Source organism: Herpailurus yagouaroundi, unplaced genomic scaffold (genome assembly GCF_014898765.1).
Source record: "Herpailurus yagouaroundi ecotype Mexico unplaced genomic scaffold, PumYag 202, whole genome shotgun sequence".
In the NCBI taxonomy this organism is placed as follows: domain Eukaryota; kingdom Metazoa; phylum Chordata; class Mammalia; order Carnivora; family Felidae; genus Herpailurus; species Herpailurus yagouaroundi.
In genome coordinates this window covers 6,721,007-6,735,449 of record NW_024412433.1, presented here as the reverse complement: position 1 = coordinate 6,735,449, position 14,443 = coordinate 6,721,007, and the positions used below count along the sequence as shown (strand labels likewise).

At 51.7% G+C, this 14,443-nt stretch overlaps 1 protein-coding gene across 1 annotated transcript in view; it reads left to right on the top strand.

Annotated features, from left to right (window-relative positions):
- DGKD (diacylglycerol kinase delta) overlaps window positions 1-14,443 on the top strand; it is an 86,911-nt gene that overhangs the window by 42,378 nt on the left and 30,090 nt on the right. The window contains 8 exon segments of the mRNA XM_040450640.1: window positions 5,111-5,215; window positions 5,475-5,607; window positions 6,402-6,508; window positions 6,826-6,951; window positions 7,099-7,201; window positions 7,819-7,981; window positions 10,631-10,739; window positions 14,278-14,417. Of these exon segments, the coding sequence (XP_040306574.1) occupies window positions 5,111-5,215; window positions 5,475-5,607; window positions 6,402-6,508; window positions 6,826-6,951; window positions 7,099-7,201; window positions 7,819-7,981; window positions 10,631-10,739; window positions 14,278-14,417 (986 nt within the window).

Genomic DNA, 14,443 nt, shown 5'->3' with positions numbered 1-14,443 from the left:
GGGGGAGGGGCAGAGAGAGAGGGAGACACAGAATCGGAAACAGGCTCCAGGCTCTGAGCCATCAGCCCAGAGCCTGACGCAGGGCTCGAACTCACGGACCGCGAGATCGTGACCTGGCTGAAGTCGGACGCTTAACCGACTGCGCCACCCAGGCGCCCCTCAACTCTACTGTTTTAGAGAGTAGCTGTGCCCGACTGCCTCCCGCTGGTGCCGAGCAAGTGTTCAGTTGCTCCGCATGCTCACCAGCACTCACTTGTGTCCATCTTTTCAGCCCAGCCACTGGGAAAGGTGTTCCGTGCTGGGGTTTTAATGCCCGCTTCCCAGACGAGACAAAGTTGAATGCATTTTCGTGTGCCTTGTTGGTCATTTGTGAAATAAGCGTTCAAGGCTTTTGTCCATTTTTCTGTTAGTTGGTCTATTTTCTTATTGATTTTTAAATTCTTTCACCTTCAGGAGACTTTCGCTGAGTGACTAAGGACTCACACCTGTTTATTGCTTTCCTAGCCTGCCTCCGAGGAGTAGGAGAGACATGCTTCCACTCTTTCCTCTGTGACCTGTGTTCTCTTTCAGCCTCCCTCATCCTTCCAGCGTCAAGGTCTGCGTGTGCTTTCACTCTCCAGCTCGTGGGTTTGCGTGTTGTGGTCTGTCACCTTGCTCTGCAGTATTAACTCTGCCCTGTCCCTTGGTACCAAGCCTGCTCATTCCAGTCATGGGTCCTGGCTCACCGAATCTCTGTGGTGTCACTGATTGGTCCTATCAAGTTCATGTATGACCCTGCTTTTAATTCGCATTTATCATTTCAGTTGATTGAGTTACGTGAGCCATTTCTTCGCTTGAAAAACACAGAGCCTTTTTGGTCTGTAAAGTCTTATCCTTGGGGACGGTTTTACCTTTTTTTGCACCGTTCCTTGATTTTTAAGAGGGATGGTCTTGGCTACAGTCCAGCAGAAGGACAGTTTTAATATTTGTAGGAGCGTTTCTTCCCGCCTTCTTCCTGCCCTGCTGAGCTGGATGAGCAGCCGGGAGAGGTCTCATCCAGCACCTGCTTCTCTCCTGGGGCCTGTCCTGCCCACTCTATCTCCAAAGTCAAGGGATTGAATAAGAAGCCCCGTCCAAGACAGCTCTCATTAACAGTCACTCGTTTTCCTTTCGACTGAAGAGGCCCTCCGCCCTCACCTCTCTCGTGCATTGGTCCCAGGCTGCTGTTCAGGGAACAAAGAGGGACTGGCGGGAGCCTTTGCCGGGGCGTGTGATACTGCTAGCCGGTGTTCGGGCAGCTTCCCCCATGGCCGGAAGGCCGTTGAGGACCTTGCCAGGGGACCAGGGTGGGGAGGAGCCTTGTGAGGAGATTGACCAGTCTTGCGGGTGGCTAAGAAATAGGGACTCTGTCTTGAAGGTGACAGAATGTGCTGGGAGAGGAGCAGGAGAAGCAGAGAATCTTCTGTGACAAATCTCATGATCTGGGACGCGGACTGTTGGCACTTGAATGGTGTCAACTTGAATGGGGGGAGGTGTCACGTGGTCCTATCAAACAGATAATGCCCCAAGGTCAGGCCCTAGAGTCTGAAGCAACGCCGAGAGTGAGTGGCAGGTGCGTGCACGTGAGAACACGCTTCCACGCTCGGATGACCCTGGGGCGTGACACCGTCATTACGGCCCCAGTGTCCAGAGGGGCATGTGGAGGCCTGGCGAGGGGAGTCAGCTGCTTCAGTTACCCAGCTCGTCAGGGCTTCAGACCTGGAGGTGCGTCTTAAAAGCTGTGTGTTGGGCCCTGTGCGAGTCCTGTGCATGCTGGTCCCATTCTATCCCATAACAACCCAGGCCAGGTAACTTTATCATCCCCCTTTTCCAGAATAGAAATGAAGACAGTCTGCCCATTTTTCCTGGCTGCTCAGTGGCTGGGTGGGGTTCAGATCTGAGTCTGTCTGAGGCTTCTTCAAACATGCACAAGTAGGAGTTTTTTTAAAAAGGCTGAAACCAGGTTCTTGGATATTCATCCATCAGTGTTTACTCCCTGTAAACAGTCACACAGATTGAGGAAGTGAGGTCATCTGTCTTTTGTTTCATTAACTTAAACACAACAGTTTTGTCTGTAACTTGCTGTCCAGTGGTGCCTAGTACTCACAAAGCTATTCCACGAAACCTCTCTCCTTTGGCACGTGGAAGATGGTTGACCCAAAGATTCGATGACAGCTGAATTCTGGAATAATGTGGGTACTTCATCTTGTAAAGATTGTCACCGGACTAGCAGAAACAAAACCTGAAATAGAACGGACCTAAAAAATGTCATTGTTCTCTTCTGTAGCTGTCATGTTGCATAACTCTGCATAGAATCCCTGAGTTATAAAAAATATATTCTCTTCTCTATGTTTATTACACCGATAAAAATGCTTAAATATTAAAACCCACCCAAGAATGAATGAAAAGAAGTGTTTGCTGAGATTTTATAGACGGTTACTGATGAAAATTCCATAAGCACTGACCCCAGGCCATTGGCAGTTGCCAGCACTCCCATGGCCTTCTGTGCAAAGCACCCACCAGCCCCATTCACACTACCGCTTTGTCTTCAGGGCCCGTGTCAGTGTCTGAAATTGTTTTCTTGTTTCTCTGCCTTTCCCCAGTATAAGTTCTCTGTGAGTGGGAGCCTTGCCTGTATAGTCTTAGAATCTCAGGTGTGGAGCAGACACTCATCATGCACTTGCCCAGCAGATGCTGGGATGTGGGCTCTTCGTGGCACTGTCCAGGTGTAAAGGAGTGTGGCTGTCACCCTCACCCCCACCCTCAGGAGGGCACCCAGCTTCTCTGGTTCTGTTTTCTCTGTCCTCCAGTCTCCCCTCCCCCTCCCCTAGCTTCCCTTCTTTCTACACCCAGTTTGGCCCCTGTGTGTAGTTATCCCTGTCACCTTGGTGACGTGAGAGAATGAACCATGCATTTGTGACCCAGCTCTAATTAGCCCCTTCTGTGATTAAGCTTTATAGGTGGTTATAGAAATCACCAAAGAGATAATCTATAAAACACCATTTCTAAGTTTTCTGAGCCAGAAACATGATCATCTAATAATATAAATTAAAGCTAGAAGATGGGCAGAGATCCAGAAGTTAACATGTTTTATTGGTGCAGCCTTGGGGAAGCAGGCATTTTCCTAACACTGCTGGTGGGAATGCAGACAGCACAAGCCCTGGGGAGGGATTTCAGCTGCAAAATTACAAATGCGCTTATTCTTTGTCAGGGCAGTTCTGCTTCTAGGAACTTCTCCCCCACATACACTGGGAAGCACATGAGGTCTGTGCAAAGGCCATTCATTGCGGCACTGTTTGAGATAGGAAAGGATTTTCAACAACAGAAGATTTCTATTAATGGAGGGGCGCCTGGGTGGCTCAGTTGGTTAAGTGTCCAACTTTGGCTCAGGTCGTGATCTCATGGCTTGTGAGTTCGAGCCCAGAGTCAGGCTCTGTGCTGACAGCTCAGAGCCTGGAGCCTGCTGCTTCCGATTCTGTGTTTCCTTTCTCTCTCTGCCCCTCCCCTATTCACCCTCTGTCTCTCTCAAAAATAAAATAAACATTAAAAAAAAAAAAAAAAGATTTCTATTAATAGAGACCTGGTTGAATGGACTCTCGTGCTCCTGTCCAGCAAAGCTCCGTGCAGCCCTAAGAAAGAGTAAAGAGATGCTCCATGTTGCTAAGAAGAGGTGGGCAAGATAGATAATTAGGTGAAAAAGCAGAGATGGAGAAAAGTGTGTATGATATACTCCTGTTTTAGAAGGGGAATATGAATACATGTATGTGTTTGCATGTATCTTAAAAATGGAGGGATAAACCATACTCTTACTTACTTTTATAAAGCTGCATATGGGGAAGGGAGGGACCCAGGGTGGAGGGGACAGAAGGAAAAGCTGGACTTCTGACTATACCTTGTTCTGTGGATTTGACTTTAGAACCATGCAGATATTTTACATCACTGTAAAACGGAAGTACATAAAAGGTTATTTTTCTAAAATTTTGGTATTCACTATCAAATTTTTTCCCCAAAATATATATCCTATTGAGTTTCTATCATTGCTTGAGGAGAACTCTTTTCTCCCATACTTTTGCCAACACTGGATTACCATCTTTCAGAACTTTGCCAGTCTGTTGGCAGACTGTTGGCTGTTTTCATTCGTGTTCCCCAATGACTAGAGCAGTTAAGCATCTTTTATTTGTTAGCCCTTTTGTACTTCTTCTCTGAAATGCAAGTTTATAACCTCTTTTTGTAAGAAAGACTTTTCTATTGGTTTGTAAAAACTCTTTATATGTTGTAGATACAGTTTACATTTGTTGATTATCACCAGGTTCCTGACCTCATTTCCAGTTAAATTGTTGAGGCCCTTCAGTGTAGTAACTGGTTGTTTTTTCTCTTGTCACATATCACACGGTTTTGTACAAGGACATCATGTATGGTACATTTGAAGTACACCATTCCTAGAGTAACTTGGACCAATTTCCCTAAACTGGTCATGCGCTGGACCTTAGTTTGTGAGCTCTTTGGAGTGATGGCAACTGTGTTTTCTTTTTTCTTTTTAAACGCTTCTTGTGGCTTATTACCATGTCTGAGTAGCAGGTGGTTGGTGAATGCCCACTTACTTGATTTTTGGTGAATGTATACATTGAATTTGATTGTCTTTTTGGTTTGAGATTTTTCTTGATTTTTTAATGACCCACGATAATCATTTTTTTTTTAATTTTTTTTTTTCAAACGTTTATTTATTTTTGGGACAGAGACAGACAGAGCATGAACGGGGGAGAGGCAGAGAGCGAGGGAGACACAGAATCGGAAACAGGCTCCAGGCTCTGAGCCATCAGCCCAGAGCCCGACGCGGGGCTCGAACTCACGGACCGCGAGATCGTGACCTGGCTGAAGTCGGACGCTTAACTGACTGCGCCACCCAGGCGCCCCAAACCCACGATAATCATTTTTATGTTGTGTTCAATTGAGAATCTGACCAAATCGGTCATTTTTCATAAAAATGTACACACACACACACATAACAGAAGGAGATGTGGAGAAGTTTTGCAGCGGTTAGCATTTGTCCTTTGCTCTCGCTGTACCGCCTGGTTCTTGTTTCGTCCCACAGGTCATCACTCCATGTAGGAAGCTCATCTTATGTGCTGACCACAGGAAAGAGATGGAAGACTGGATTGCAGCGCTGAAGACCGTCCAGAACAGGGAGCACTTTGAGGTTCAGAAAGACAAATGTCCCTCCTTGGGGCCCGCCCCTGAATACTCTGCCGTCCCAGTATTTCCACGTGTGGACCGAGCAGCCTGGAACTCACTTTCTCGTGTGTTCCTTGTAAAATTTAGGCTTGCTGCTCGACCTTTTGGCTGAGCCTGCCCTCCTCCCCTCCCCTCCCCTCCCCTCCCCTGGATACTTCATTGAGTCCCATTCAAGAGTGTCAGAGGGACAGCTTACCTTTGCCATCTTTATTTTGTTCTTGCAGCCTTCCCAGTACAGCATGGACCATTTCTCAGGGATGCACAACTGGTACGCGTGTTCCCATGCGCGGCCGACCTACTGCAACGTGTGTCGCGAGGCTCTGTCTGGGGTCACGTCGCACGGACTGTCCTGTGAAGGTGCGAATGGCGTGGGGTGCCGTGGGAAGCGTGGCCTGATGTTTGCCTTTATGAAGCCTTAGAAACCTTAGCATGGTCACCACAAATCAGTCCGTGTAAAGTGATTTCTGGGACTCTGTGCTTACTTATTGTACCTACTGAGGAGTTTGATAAATGATCTTGGGTAGTAACAGACAAAGTGGAAAGAAGGGAAGTGGTAAGGAGACACGAAGGAGAAACATTAAAGGGACAGAGGGAAAAGAGGTTAAAAGTCTCTGTCGGCCCTGAGGTGGTTATACCCGCCGTGGGTAAACCAGGTTGTGGATAAACGGTGAAACCTGGTCTTCCGGATGCGGAGGGTGGGTTACAGCGGTCGTGCAGGAGCAGGGGGCAGGAGCAGGGGTGGTCGAGCTCTGGTCCGCGGGCCAGTTCCCACCTGCCGCCTGTTCTGGTACCACCTGTGGGGTTAAGAATGGTTTGTACATGTTAAGTGGAAAAAATCAAAAGATGACAGTTTTGTGACATAGGGATCTTGTCACATTTAAATTTCGGTGTCTGTACATGGGGCATGGCCCGCGGTGGCCCTCGTGCTGCCGGGCGGGGTTGAGGAGTTGGGGAGTTGGGTCAGAGCCTGTCCTGGATGCTGGTCTCACTGTGACCAGACTGTGCACGCCCCGGCTGTTCAGTTTACAGCATGGGGAGCGCGCTCCGTGTTCGGTCCCAACAGTCCTGGAGGAGCAGGGCAGCCGCCTCCTCCAGCATGGGAAGCACCGTCTCGAATGGGGCTTGAAGGTCCCGTGTCTGTTCTCTCACAGTGTGCAAATTTAAGGCCCACAAACGGTGTGCTGTGCGTGCAACCAACAACTGCAAGTGGACCACGCTGGCCTCCATCGGGAAGGACATCCTTGAGGATGAGGACGGGGTATGCATGGGGGCCCTGTGCCGGGCTGCCGACCCTGCACAGACCTCCCCGCCTTGTGCTGGCGCCGGCCAAAGGGAGCCCCGTCCCCAGGCCCGCGCTCGTTCCTCTGGCTCGCAGGCTTTCGTGCGTGTTCAGGGCCCGGCATGGTCCAGCGCGCCCCTGCTCCTGGCCGGCTCCTGCAGGAGACCCCTGCAGGCCCCGCCCCGCCCCGCCCCGCCCCCGCTTGTGCTGTGGAGGAGGCTGCAGTTGAGTTTATTTGAGGACGTTTTTGCCTGAGGGCTTCCTCGTCTGAGCGCCCACGTCTTCGCGGTTCGCAGATCGCCATGCCGCACCAGTGGCTGGAAGGGAACCTGCCCGTGAGTGCCAAGTGCACGGTGTGCGACAAGACGTGCGGCAGCGTGCTGCGCCTGCAGGACTGGCGCTGTCTCTGGTGCAAGGCCATGGTGAGTGCGTGCAGGCCCCGTGCCCGATCCCATACACGCCTGGATGGGGTCGGCAGCTCAGCCGGTCCTGGAGTGCCCACTCCCATGGTGGCAGGGACAGTCGCGGCGGATGCGGTGACCCTTGTCATGCGCGGGTTCTTGTTTCAGGTGCACACGTCATGTAAAGAGTCCTTACAGACCAAGTGTCCGCTGGGCCTGTGTAAGGTGTCGGTCATCCCGCCCACAGCGCTCAACAGCATCGATTCTGACGGTGGGTGCCTCACACTCTCCTGGCTCACCTGTTTCCTTGGCCTTCTTTCTCCATGCCCTCTCCCCTCTGCCATGCCAGCATTGGTCACACTGGTGATGTGGGGATGTGGTCGGGAAGAGGTCAGGCCGGGCCGCTGTGGGGAGAAGATACGCGCAGAGGTGGTAAACGGGGTCCTGATGGCTGCGGGGCACACGCGGACGGGAGCCGGCGCACTCGTGCTGTCCCGTGTGCTGGCTTATCCGGCGGCAGAAGTGGTCAGCGTGCTGTTCCGTACCTGCTCACTGTCCAGATGGGAGATGATGATGTATGCTAGCAGGTGTTGGTAGAAAGGTGGGAAGCTGGGGGAACTAGCTCCTCCAGACGGAGAGCAAGAGGGAAGGACAGTGGTGAGGTGCACGGTCATGTAAACGTAAGGTCACGGATGGGACTCCCGTCCTTCTTCGTCGGGAATGGCGATGTGGAGATCTGTTTATTGCTCTCTTGCTGGTGACTGGATGTGGATGTGTAAGTCACAGGTCTCTTTGGGGTGTCTGCTGCTTTTTATATGATTAACTGTGCTCCCGGAGTCTTTGATGGCCCTCTGATTTTCTCCCCTCCCTTTCCATTCTCATGTCCAGGCTTCTGGAAGGCCACGTGCCCTCCGTCCTGCACGAGCCCGTTGTTGGTCTTTGTCAACTCCAAAAGTGGGGATAACCAGGGTGTGAAGTTCCTCAGAAGATTCAAACAGCTGCTGAACCCTGCCCAAGTGTTTGACCTCATGAACGGAGGACCACACCTTGGGTAGGAAGCTTACAAAATCGATCTTTCTTGGAGTTCAAAACAATTTTGAAGATAATGCATGCTTATGAAAAAACATTCAAAGATACAGAAAAATTTAAACAGGAGATGAAAATAGTCTTTGTTGAACCATCCCCTCCCTAGACTCCATCAGCGGAGGCACACACGCTTAACAGCGAGTACAGCTGCGGGTCTTTCCAGCTTTCAAAAGCGTGTTTCACTTGTGCAGACGCACTTTTAAGCCGGGTTACCTACCGTTGCCTCCTGTGTACCGCCTGCTCCTTGCGTGTGTCGGCATGGACATGTTTTTATGTCACTGGTTACAGATCTGCCTCGTTCTTTTTAATGGTGCATAGTACTAAGGAGGATGTTTTCTCCGGTGAGGCCACAGGGAGATCCTTTATTGTGGGAGGGCACCAGAGGTCTGTTACCTTACAGGTGCAGTGACGCATGCAGATATGTGAAGTCCAGTGTATGGGGCGAACTACTGATGCCTTTTATCTGCCAGCTGGAGGTCTGATGGGTGTTCTTCCTACTTGTGCACGTTGTACAGTGTGTGGAGAACATTTGCTGCTGTAAATGGTGTCATTTGAATGAACTCTTAGCTTCTGTGCTTGGCGGCATCAGTTCAAGGTAGCGGCTCTAAGAGGCAGCCTTGCCTGGAAGGGGGATTGTCCAGGAAGTTTGTCGGGGAAAGTAGAACGCGTTCTCTGGTGTGCATTTGCCTCTGAGGCTCCTCGGAGTGTGCTACTTTGCAGCCAGATGTTGCTGGAACAGGAGCCTGGGTGCCTGGCGGAGGAGAGGAACGTGCCCACTGGCCCATGGGGGTCTGGCATGTTGCTTTTGCCCCCTGGCAGCAAGTCTCTGTTGGGGAACAGTCACAAAGGGCAGCTTGCTAGCCTGTGCCCCAGAGGCGGTGCTCCGTGGGTTTCTGCGGATAGACCGATGGACTGAGAGATGCGGGAGCATGTTCACTATTGGCTTGATAAAGAGTCATTAAAAAAAAAAAAAAAAAAAAAGTCATTTTGGTTAAAAAGGAGGCAGGCGCAGGATCACAAGCCCTTGTATCCCAGACAGGGCCGGCTGTTACCCAGCACGGCCCCAGGGTTGTTGGGTGGGTGCTCGGGGGTGACGAGGGACATGGTGAGCCGTACGGCACAATCAGGGAACGGCCGTGTGCTCGTCTTGGCGAGCCCCCAAACCCCCGCAGGAGTCAGCTGGAGACGAGGTGGCTTCGGAAAACCCCCGCAGAGGTGCAGCGGGGGTTGGTTTAGTAAGTTCCGGTTGCTGGGAAGCAGCCTTGACCTCCTGTTCCTCACCATGAAACTTGGAGATATGGCTTCATTTTTCTGATTCCCAACCTGGGCGTATCAAGTCTTTTCCAGAGAAAGAAGGCCCGAGAGAGGCCAGTGTTCCCAAGGCAACGCCCCCTGCCCATTTCGCTTGAAGGTCAGATGCAGCCTTGTTACTTCAGAACCTCAGCTCTGTTGTGTATACCCGTTTTGTGCAGTGTCACTCACCCCTGCTTGTTTTCTGGGGGACTTCTGGCTTGGACTCTCTGTCAGACGCAAGGCTGAGTGAGGTGGGGTCCCTGTCTTCACGGTGCACGGCACACATACAGGTAGTCAAGGTCACAAGACCGGGCGATCTGTCCCTGGCCAGGCTGATGGGCACCTTTTTTGAGAACCCAGGAAAGAAGCATATAAATTAAACTGGAGAGTCTCAGTTTCTCTGCTGAGCTGGCATTTGAGGAGAGTTAGTGTTTTAATGGCAGAGAGGGAGGCAGGGTACCTACTAGACAGAGGGTGCTGTGTGTGTAGGGGGTGTGGACGTGGTGGGGTGGCTGGTGGAGTGGGGGCAGGTGGCACTGGCTGAGAGGTTTGAACCTTTCCTAGAAGCGAGTGGCAACTTCTAAAGCTAGACCCTGGATGAGACTTGTTTTGGGAAGGTCATGCTGGTGGCACGAATTGAAGGTGCCCGAAGGAGACACGAGGTAGGTCGGAGGCTCTTGTAGCGACTACGAGAGAGGCGCTGCACTCCGAGGGACAATGGGGTCTGGGCCTGTAACCGAGGTCGATGGTGCTGCCATTCCCCAAGGAAGGAAGCCTAGGATGAGGAGGTGTCCATGGGACACTGGCTGGTGCATTCTGGTAGACAGGTGCCGGTATTGTCCTTCAGGAAAGCCTGGAGGTCATCATTCAGGGTCATCGCTATCTGTGTGGCCCCTGAAAGCTGAAACATGGATAAGGTCTCTCAGGAGGAGGGTGGGGCGTCAGCAGAGGCTGTGGGGTGTCCTGAAGGGCCATGCACGTCTGGGGGGGGGGGGCGACCAAGATGAACACAGGAGGGAGACGGAGATGAGCTTTGCGGGGAGTGGGACGGGCCTCCTGCCCAGGACGGAGGGGCCCATACAGTCCTGCAGCCTGGGGCTCCTGAGCTATGTGAGTGAGGGGCAGTGGGCGCAGAGGTGTGGGTGGGCGGCCCTGCAGGCTGAGCCTCAGCACATGTGGGCACGGGCTCCAAGAGGCTTATTCACGGCAGGGGTGCAGGTCGGCCTGGAGTGCAGGTGGGGCCTCTCGGGGCAGGACTGACTGGCCGTCATTTGTCCTTTAGAACGCACCTCATTTCTTTGACTTTCTCTTTTCTCTGCAGCTTACGCTTATTCCAGAAGTTTGACACATTCCGGATTCTGGTTTGTGGTGGGGATGGCAGCGTTGGCTGGGTGCTCTCTGAGATTGACAGCCTCAATCTTCACAAACAGGTGCGTGGACGTGGAGGGGCCCAGCCAGGGGAGAGGGATGCTGCGGTGACAGGATGCCCCATGGCCCTCGGCAGGGCACAGCCAAGGGCTCCGAGGGAAGGGCAGGTAGTTTGGTGGCCTTGCAGGGCCCAGGAGCTGTGAAGTGGGGATGGGAACTTCACAGCTAGGAGTACAGGGAACTACCAGAGAGTGTTCCTGTCCCCGGAGGTCCCAGGCAGGAGCAAGTTGGGTGGGGCTGGGGCTGCCATCCGAGGTGCCCCCGCTGGCTTTTGTTGGATGGCGATAGATCTGCTGCCTCGTGCCTCCTGCCAGGGGGGAGGGGGCGGAGGTAGACTTGGGCATCAAGTCGGGACTTAGGATTTTTGTTGTCGTTGTTGTTTTGCTATTAAATTAAAAGTAGATTTTCCTGATTGGAAAAGCGTTCATTGATTTTCCACTCTCTGCTCTGTCATCCTCAACCCACTCCCCAAAGTTAACCACTGCCACTAACGTCTTGAGAACTGTCTTTGAGACCTCCTGTCGACATACATACACATATGTATGTGTGTACATAGGGTAGAAGGTTGATGTAGTTTTAATGTAAACACACTCCCATTACCCATGCTATTCTGTTACTGTGTTTTGCCTTGTGATCCACGTCTGTAAATAGCCCAGCGATGGTTTTCCATCAGGCAGAGCCATGCGGCTGGGTTAGCTCGCCTACTGGCTCTGGCTCCTCCTCCGTGCCTTAGGCTGCTCCCTACCGGGGCCTCACCCCTTCACGCTCCTGGTGCCACAGAAACCAGCCTTTCCCTTTCAGTGTTGTTCACCTTCTTAGTTTTGCCTAAGTAGACAAGCAAAGATATGTTTTATTTTTATTTCTTTAATACTGTTGAAGTCAATATGTGGATTTAAAAAAAACCTTTTTTTAAATGTTTATTTTTGAGAGAGAGAGAGAGCATGTGCACCTTCAAGCAGGGGAAGGGCAGAGAGAGAGGGAGACACAGAATCCCAAGCAGGCTCCAGGCTCTGAGCTGTCAGCACAGAGCCCAATGTGGGGCTCGAACCCACGAATCGTGAGATCATGATCTGAGCTGAAGTCGGATGCTCAACCGATTGAGCCACCCAGATGCCCCCAATACATGGATTTTTAAATGAATCACATGTTCATGTTTTTTGCCTAGTTTCTTTTTTGAAAATTTTTATTTATTTTTGAGAGAGAGAGAGGGAGGGAGGGAGAGAGAGAAAACGAGAGTAGGGGAGGGGCAGAGAGAGAGGGAGACACAGAATTGGAAGCAGGCTCCAAGCTCTGAGTTATTAACACAGAGCCTGACGCAGGGCTTGAACTCATAAACCTGTGAGATCATGACCTGAGCTGAAGTTAGACACTTAACTGACTGAGCCACCCAGGTGCCCCTTTTGCCTAGTTTCCTATTGGGTATTTGTCTTTTTTAAATATTTATTTTTTTAAAAATGTTTATTTATTTTGAGAGAGAGAGACAGAGTGTGAGCGGGGTAAGGACAGAGAGAGAGGGAGACACAGAATCTGAAGAACGCTCCAGGCTCTGAGCTGTCAACACAGAGCCTGATGCAGGGCTCAAACTCACTGAACGTTAGATCATGACCTGAGCCGAAGTCAGACGCACAATGACTGAGCCACCCAGGTGGCCCTAAAAAATTGATTTCTAAGGATTGTTATATTATAGATATAAACTCCTTGTTGGTCATATTTTTCCTAGTTTGTCATTTGCTTTCAGCATAATTTTTTCCCAGATCTTCTACCTGACTTGAGCATATTTTTCAGAGACTTAGCTTTCTCTCCTGACTCTGGTTCAACTTTTTGTGGTCTGTATTTAGCCCTGGGCTCAGGATGATGTTGGAAAGTGGACAGTCTGAACCAGGCCTGTGCAGGTGAATTGCTCAACTCAAGCACATACTGCTCCCTAGTGGTGAAATTGGACTAATACACTTGGCCCAATTTTAAGTTTTGTGACTTCTAGGATTATTTGTAAGTTCATTATCACTAGTCAAGAGGATGGGGGGGCGGGTGGGGGGGACCAGTCATTTGGTTTCATCCATTCAGAATGCTGAGTTCAGTGAGCATTCAGCTCCTTCGGCTTCTCTGTGGCACTTGGTCAGTCCTTCACTTTGCTGGCTTCCCTGAGACCCCACTCTCACCCTTCTCTTTTTCCTGGCTGCCCTCCTGCCTTCCCAGATGCCTCGTAGTGCCTCAAGCCTGGCATTTCCAGCACCGAGCCTACCACACAGCCCCACCTACCCCTCATTTCTTTCCTTGGAGTCTGAAAATCTCATCCACCAGGCACTCAGGCCGGAAATCTGACAGTTGCTCTGGGTTTTTCCCTCGCCCTCCCTCATTTCTAGTGAATCACTGGGATCATCTGCTACCCCAGAGTGTCTAGGCCACCCACTGTGTGCTGCTGGGTACACCTCAGCTGACCCTGGGCCTCTGTCCGTCTGCTCCTCCACGGGGACCTCCCCCAGGGGCAGTGCCACTCACCACCACCCCCACCCCCCCCCTCCAGCATTCCTTGACGCCTCCTTGGCTTGAGGATAAAGTCTAGACTTTAACATGGTTATCAGAGCCCCCTGGGTGTGGCTCCTTCTTCCTTCTCTGCTTCCCTGACTTCCTGTCTCCTGACTTGGCAGGCGGGTCACCTCTCCACCTAGAACACCGCTGTGCCTTCACTGCACTGCCCGCCCCTTTTCTCTAAGGCTCCAGTGCCAGGTCCCCTCCTCGTGGCTTGCTGGGCTTCCTTGTTCTCACCCTCGGGCATGCGGGGCCTTCTGTCTGACTTGCTGGCCCTGGCAGGGTGGTCAGGGTGGGTGGCCACAGGCTGTGCTTCGGGAGGACCGATAGCTCTTTCACAGGCTGTGTGGTGGGGCTGGAGGTGGAGATTCTGGGCATCCAGTGTCTGGGGGGCTCCCTGAGACCAAACCGGCCCGATGAGAGTTCCGGGTGGAGGTCGGGCCTGAGCAGTACCCACCATTGCTAGGGGGAGGGTCTGGCGGAAGGCTGTAGGCAGGGCGCTGGCACATGTTCGGGTTTGGCGACCAGACTGTGGGTGTTCTGGCACCTGTTTTTGGTAGAACTTAGAAGCACTGAAGGTGTGTTTAGTGGGGTGAAAGGACACTAGTGATATTTTTGGAAGATGAACTTGGCATTAGTAAGATGTAGTGGATGGAGAGGTGGTGTTGACTCAGAGAATGATTCTCTGTGGGGTTCAGATACTCACAGGGAGGGACAGGACTGTGGCCAGAACAGTGAAAAGGGGAAGGGAGGAGATTTTGGAAATCTACGTCAGAGAGGTCCTAGAGGATTAAGTGTCAGGATGAGAAATGGGTGTGGGAGAGGGTGGGTCAGATGGTTCTGGAATCATCTCTCAGGTTAGAAGATCCCCTGTCTTGTCCAGCGGGCTCTGCCTAGAGCCTGAGCGCCATGCCACTGTAGACGAGACCTCTTGCTGGATTTAACCACCGTTGTAGGTAACCAGAGAAGGGGGGTGTTCAATGCTGTGTCTTCTCCTCTGTGTCTTGTCAGTGTCAGCTGGGAGTGCTGCCCCTCGGCACAGGGAACGACCTGGCTCGTGTGCTAGGCTGGGGCTCAGCCTGTGATGATGACACCCAGCTCCCGCAGATCTTGGAAAAGCTAGAAAGAGCCAGCACCAAGATGCTGGACCGGTGAGTGGAGGGCGTACTTGTGCTGA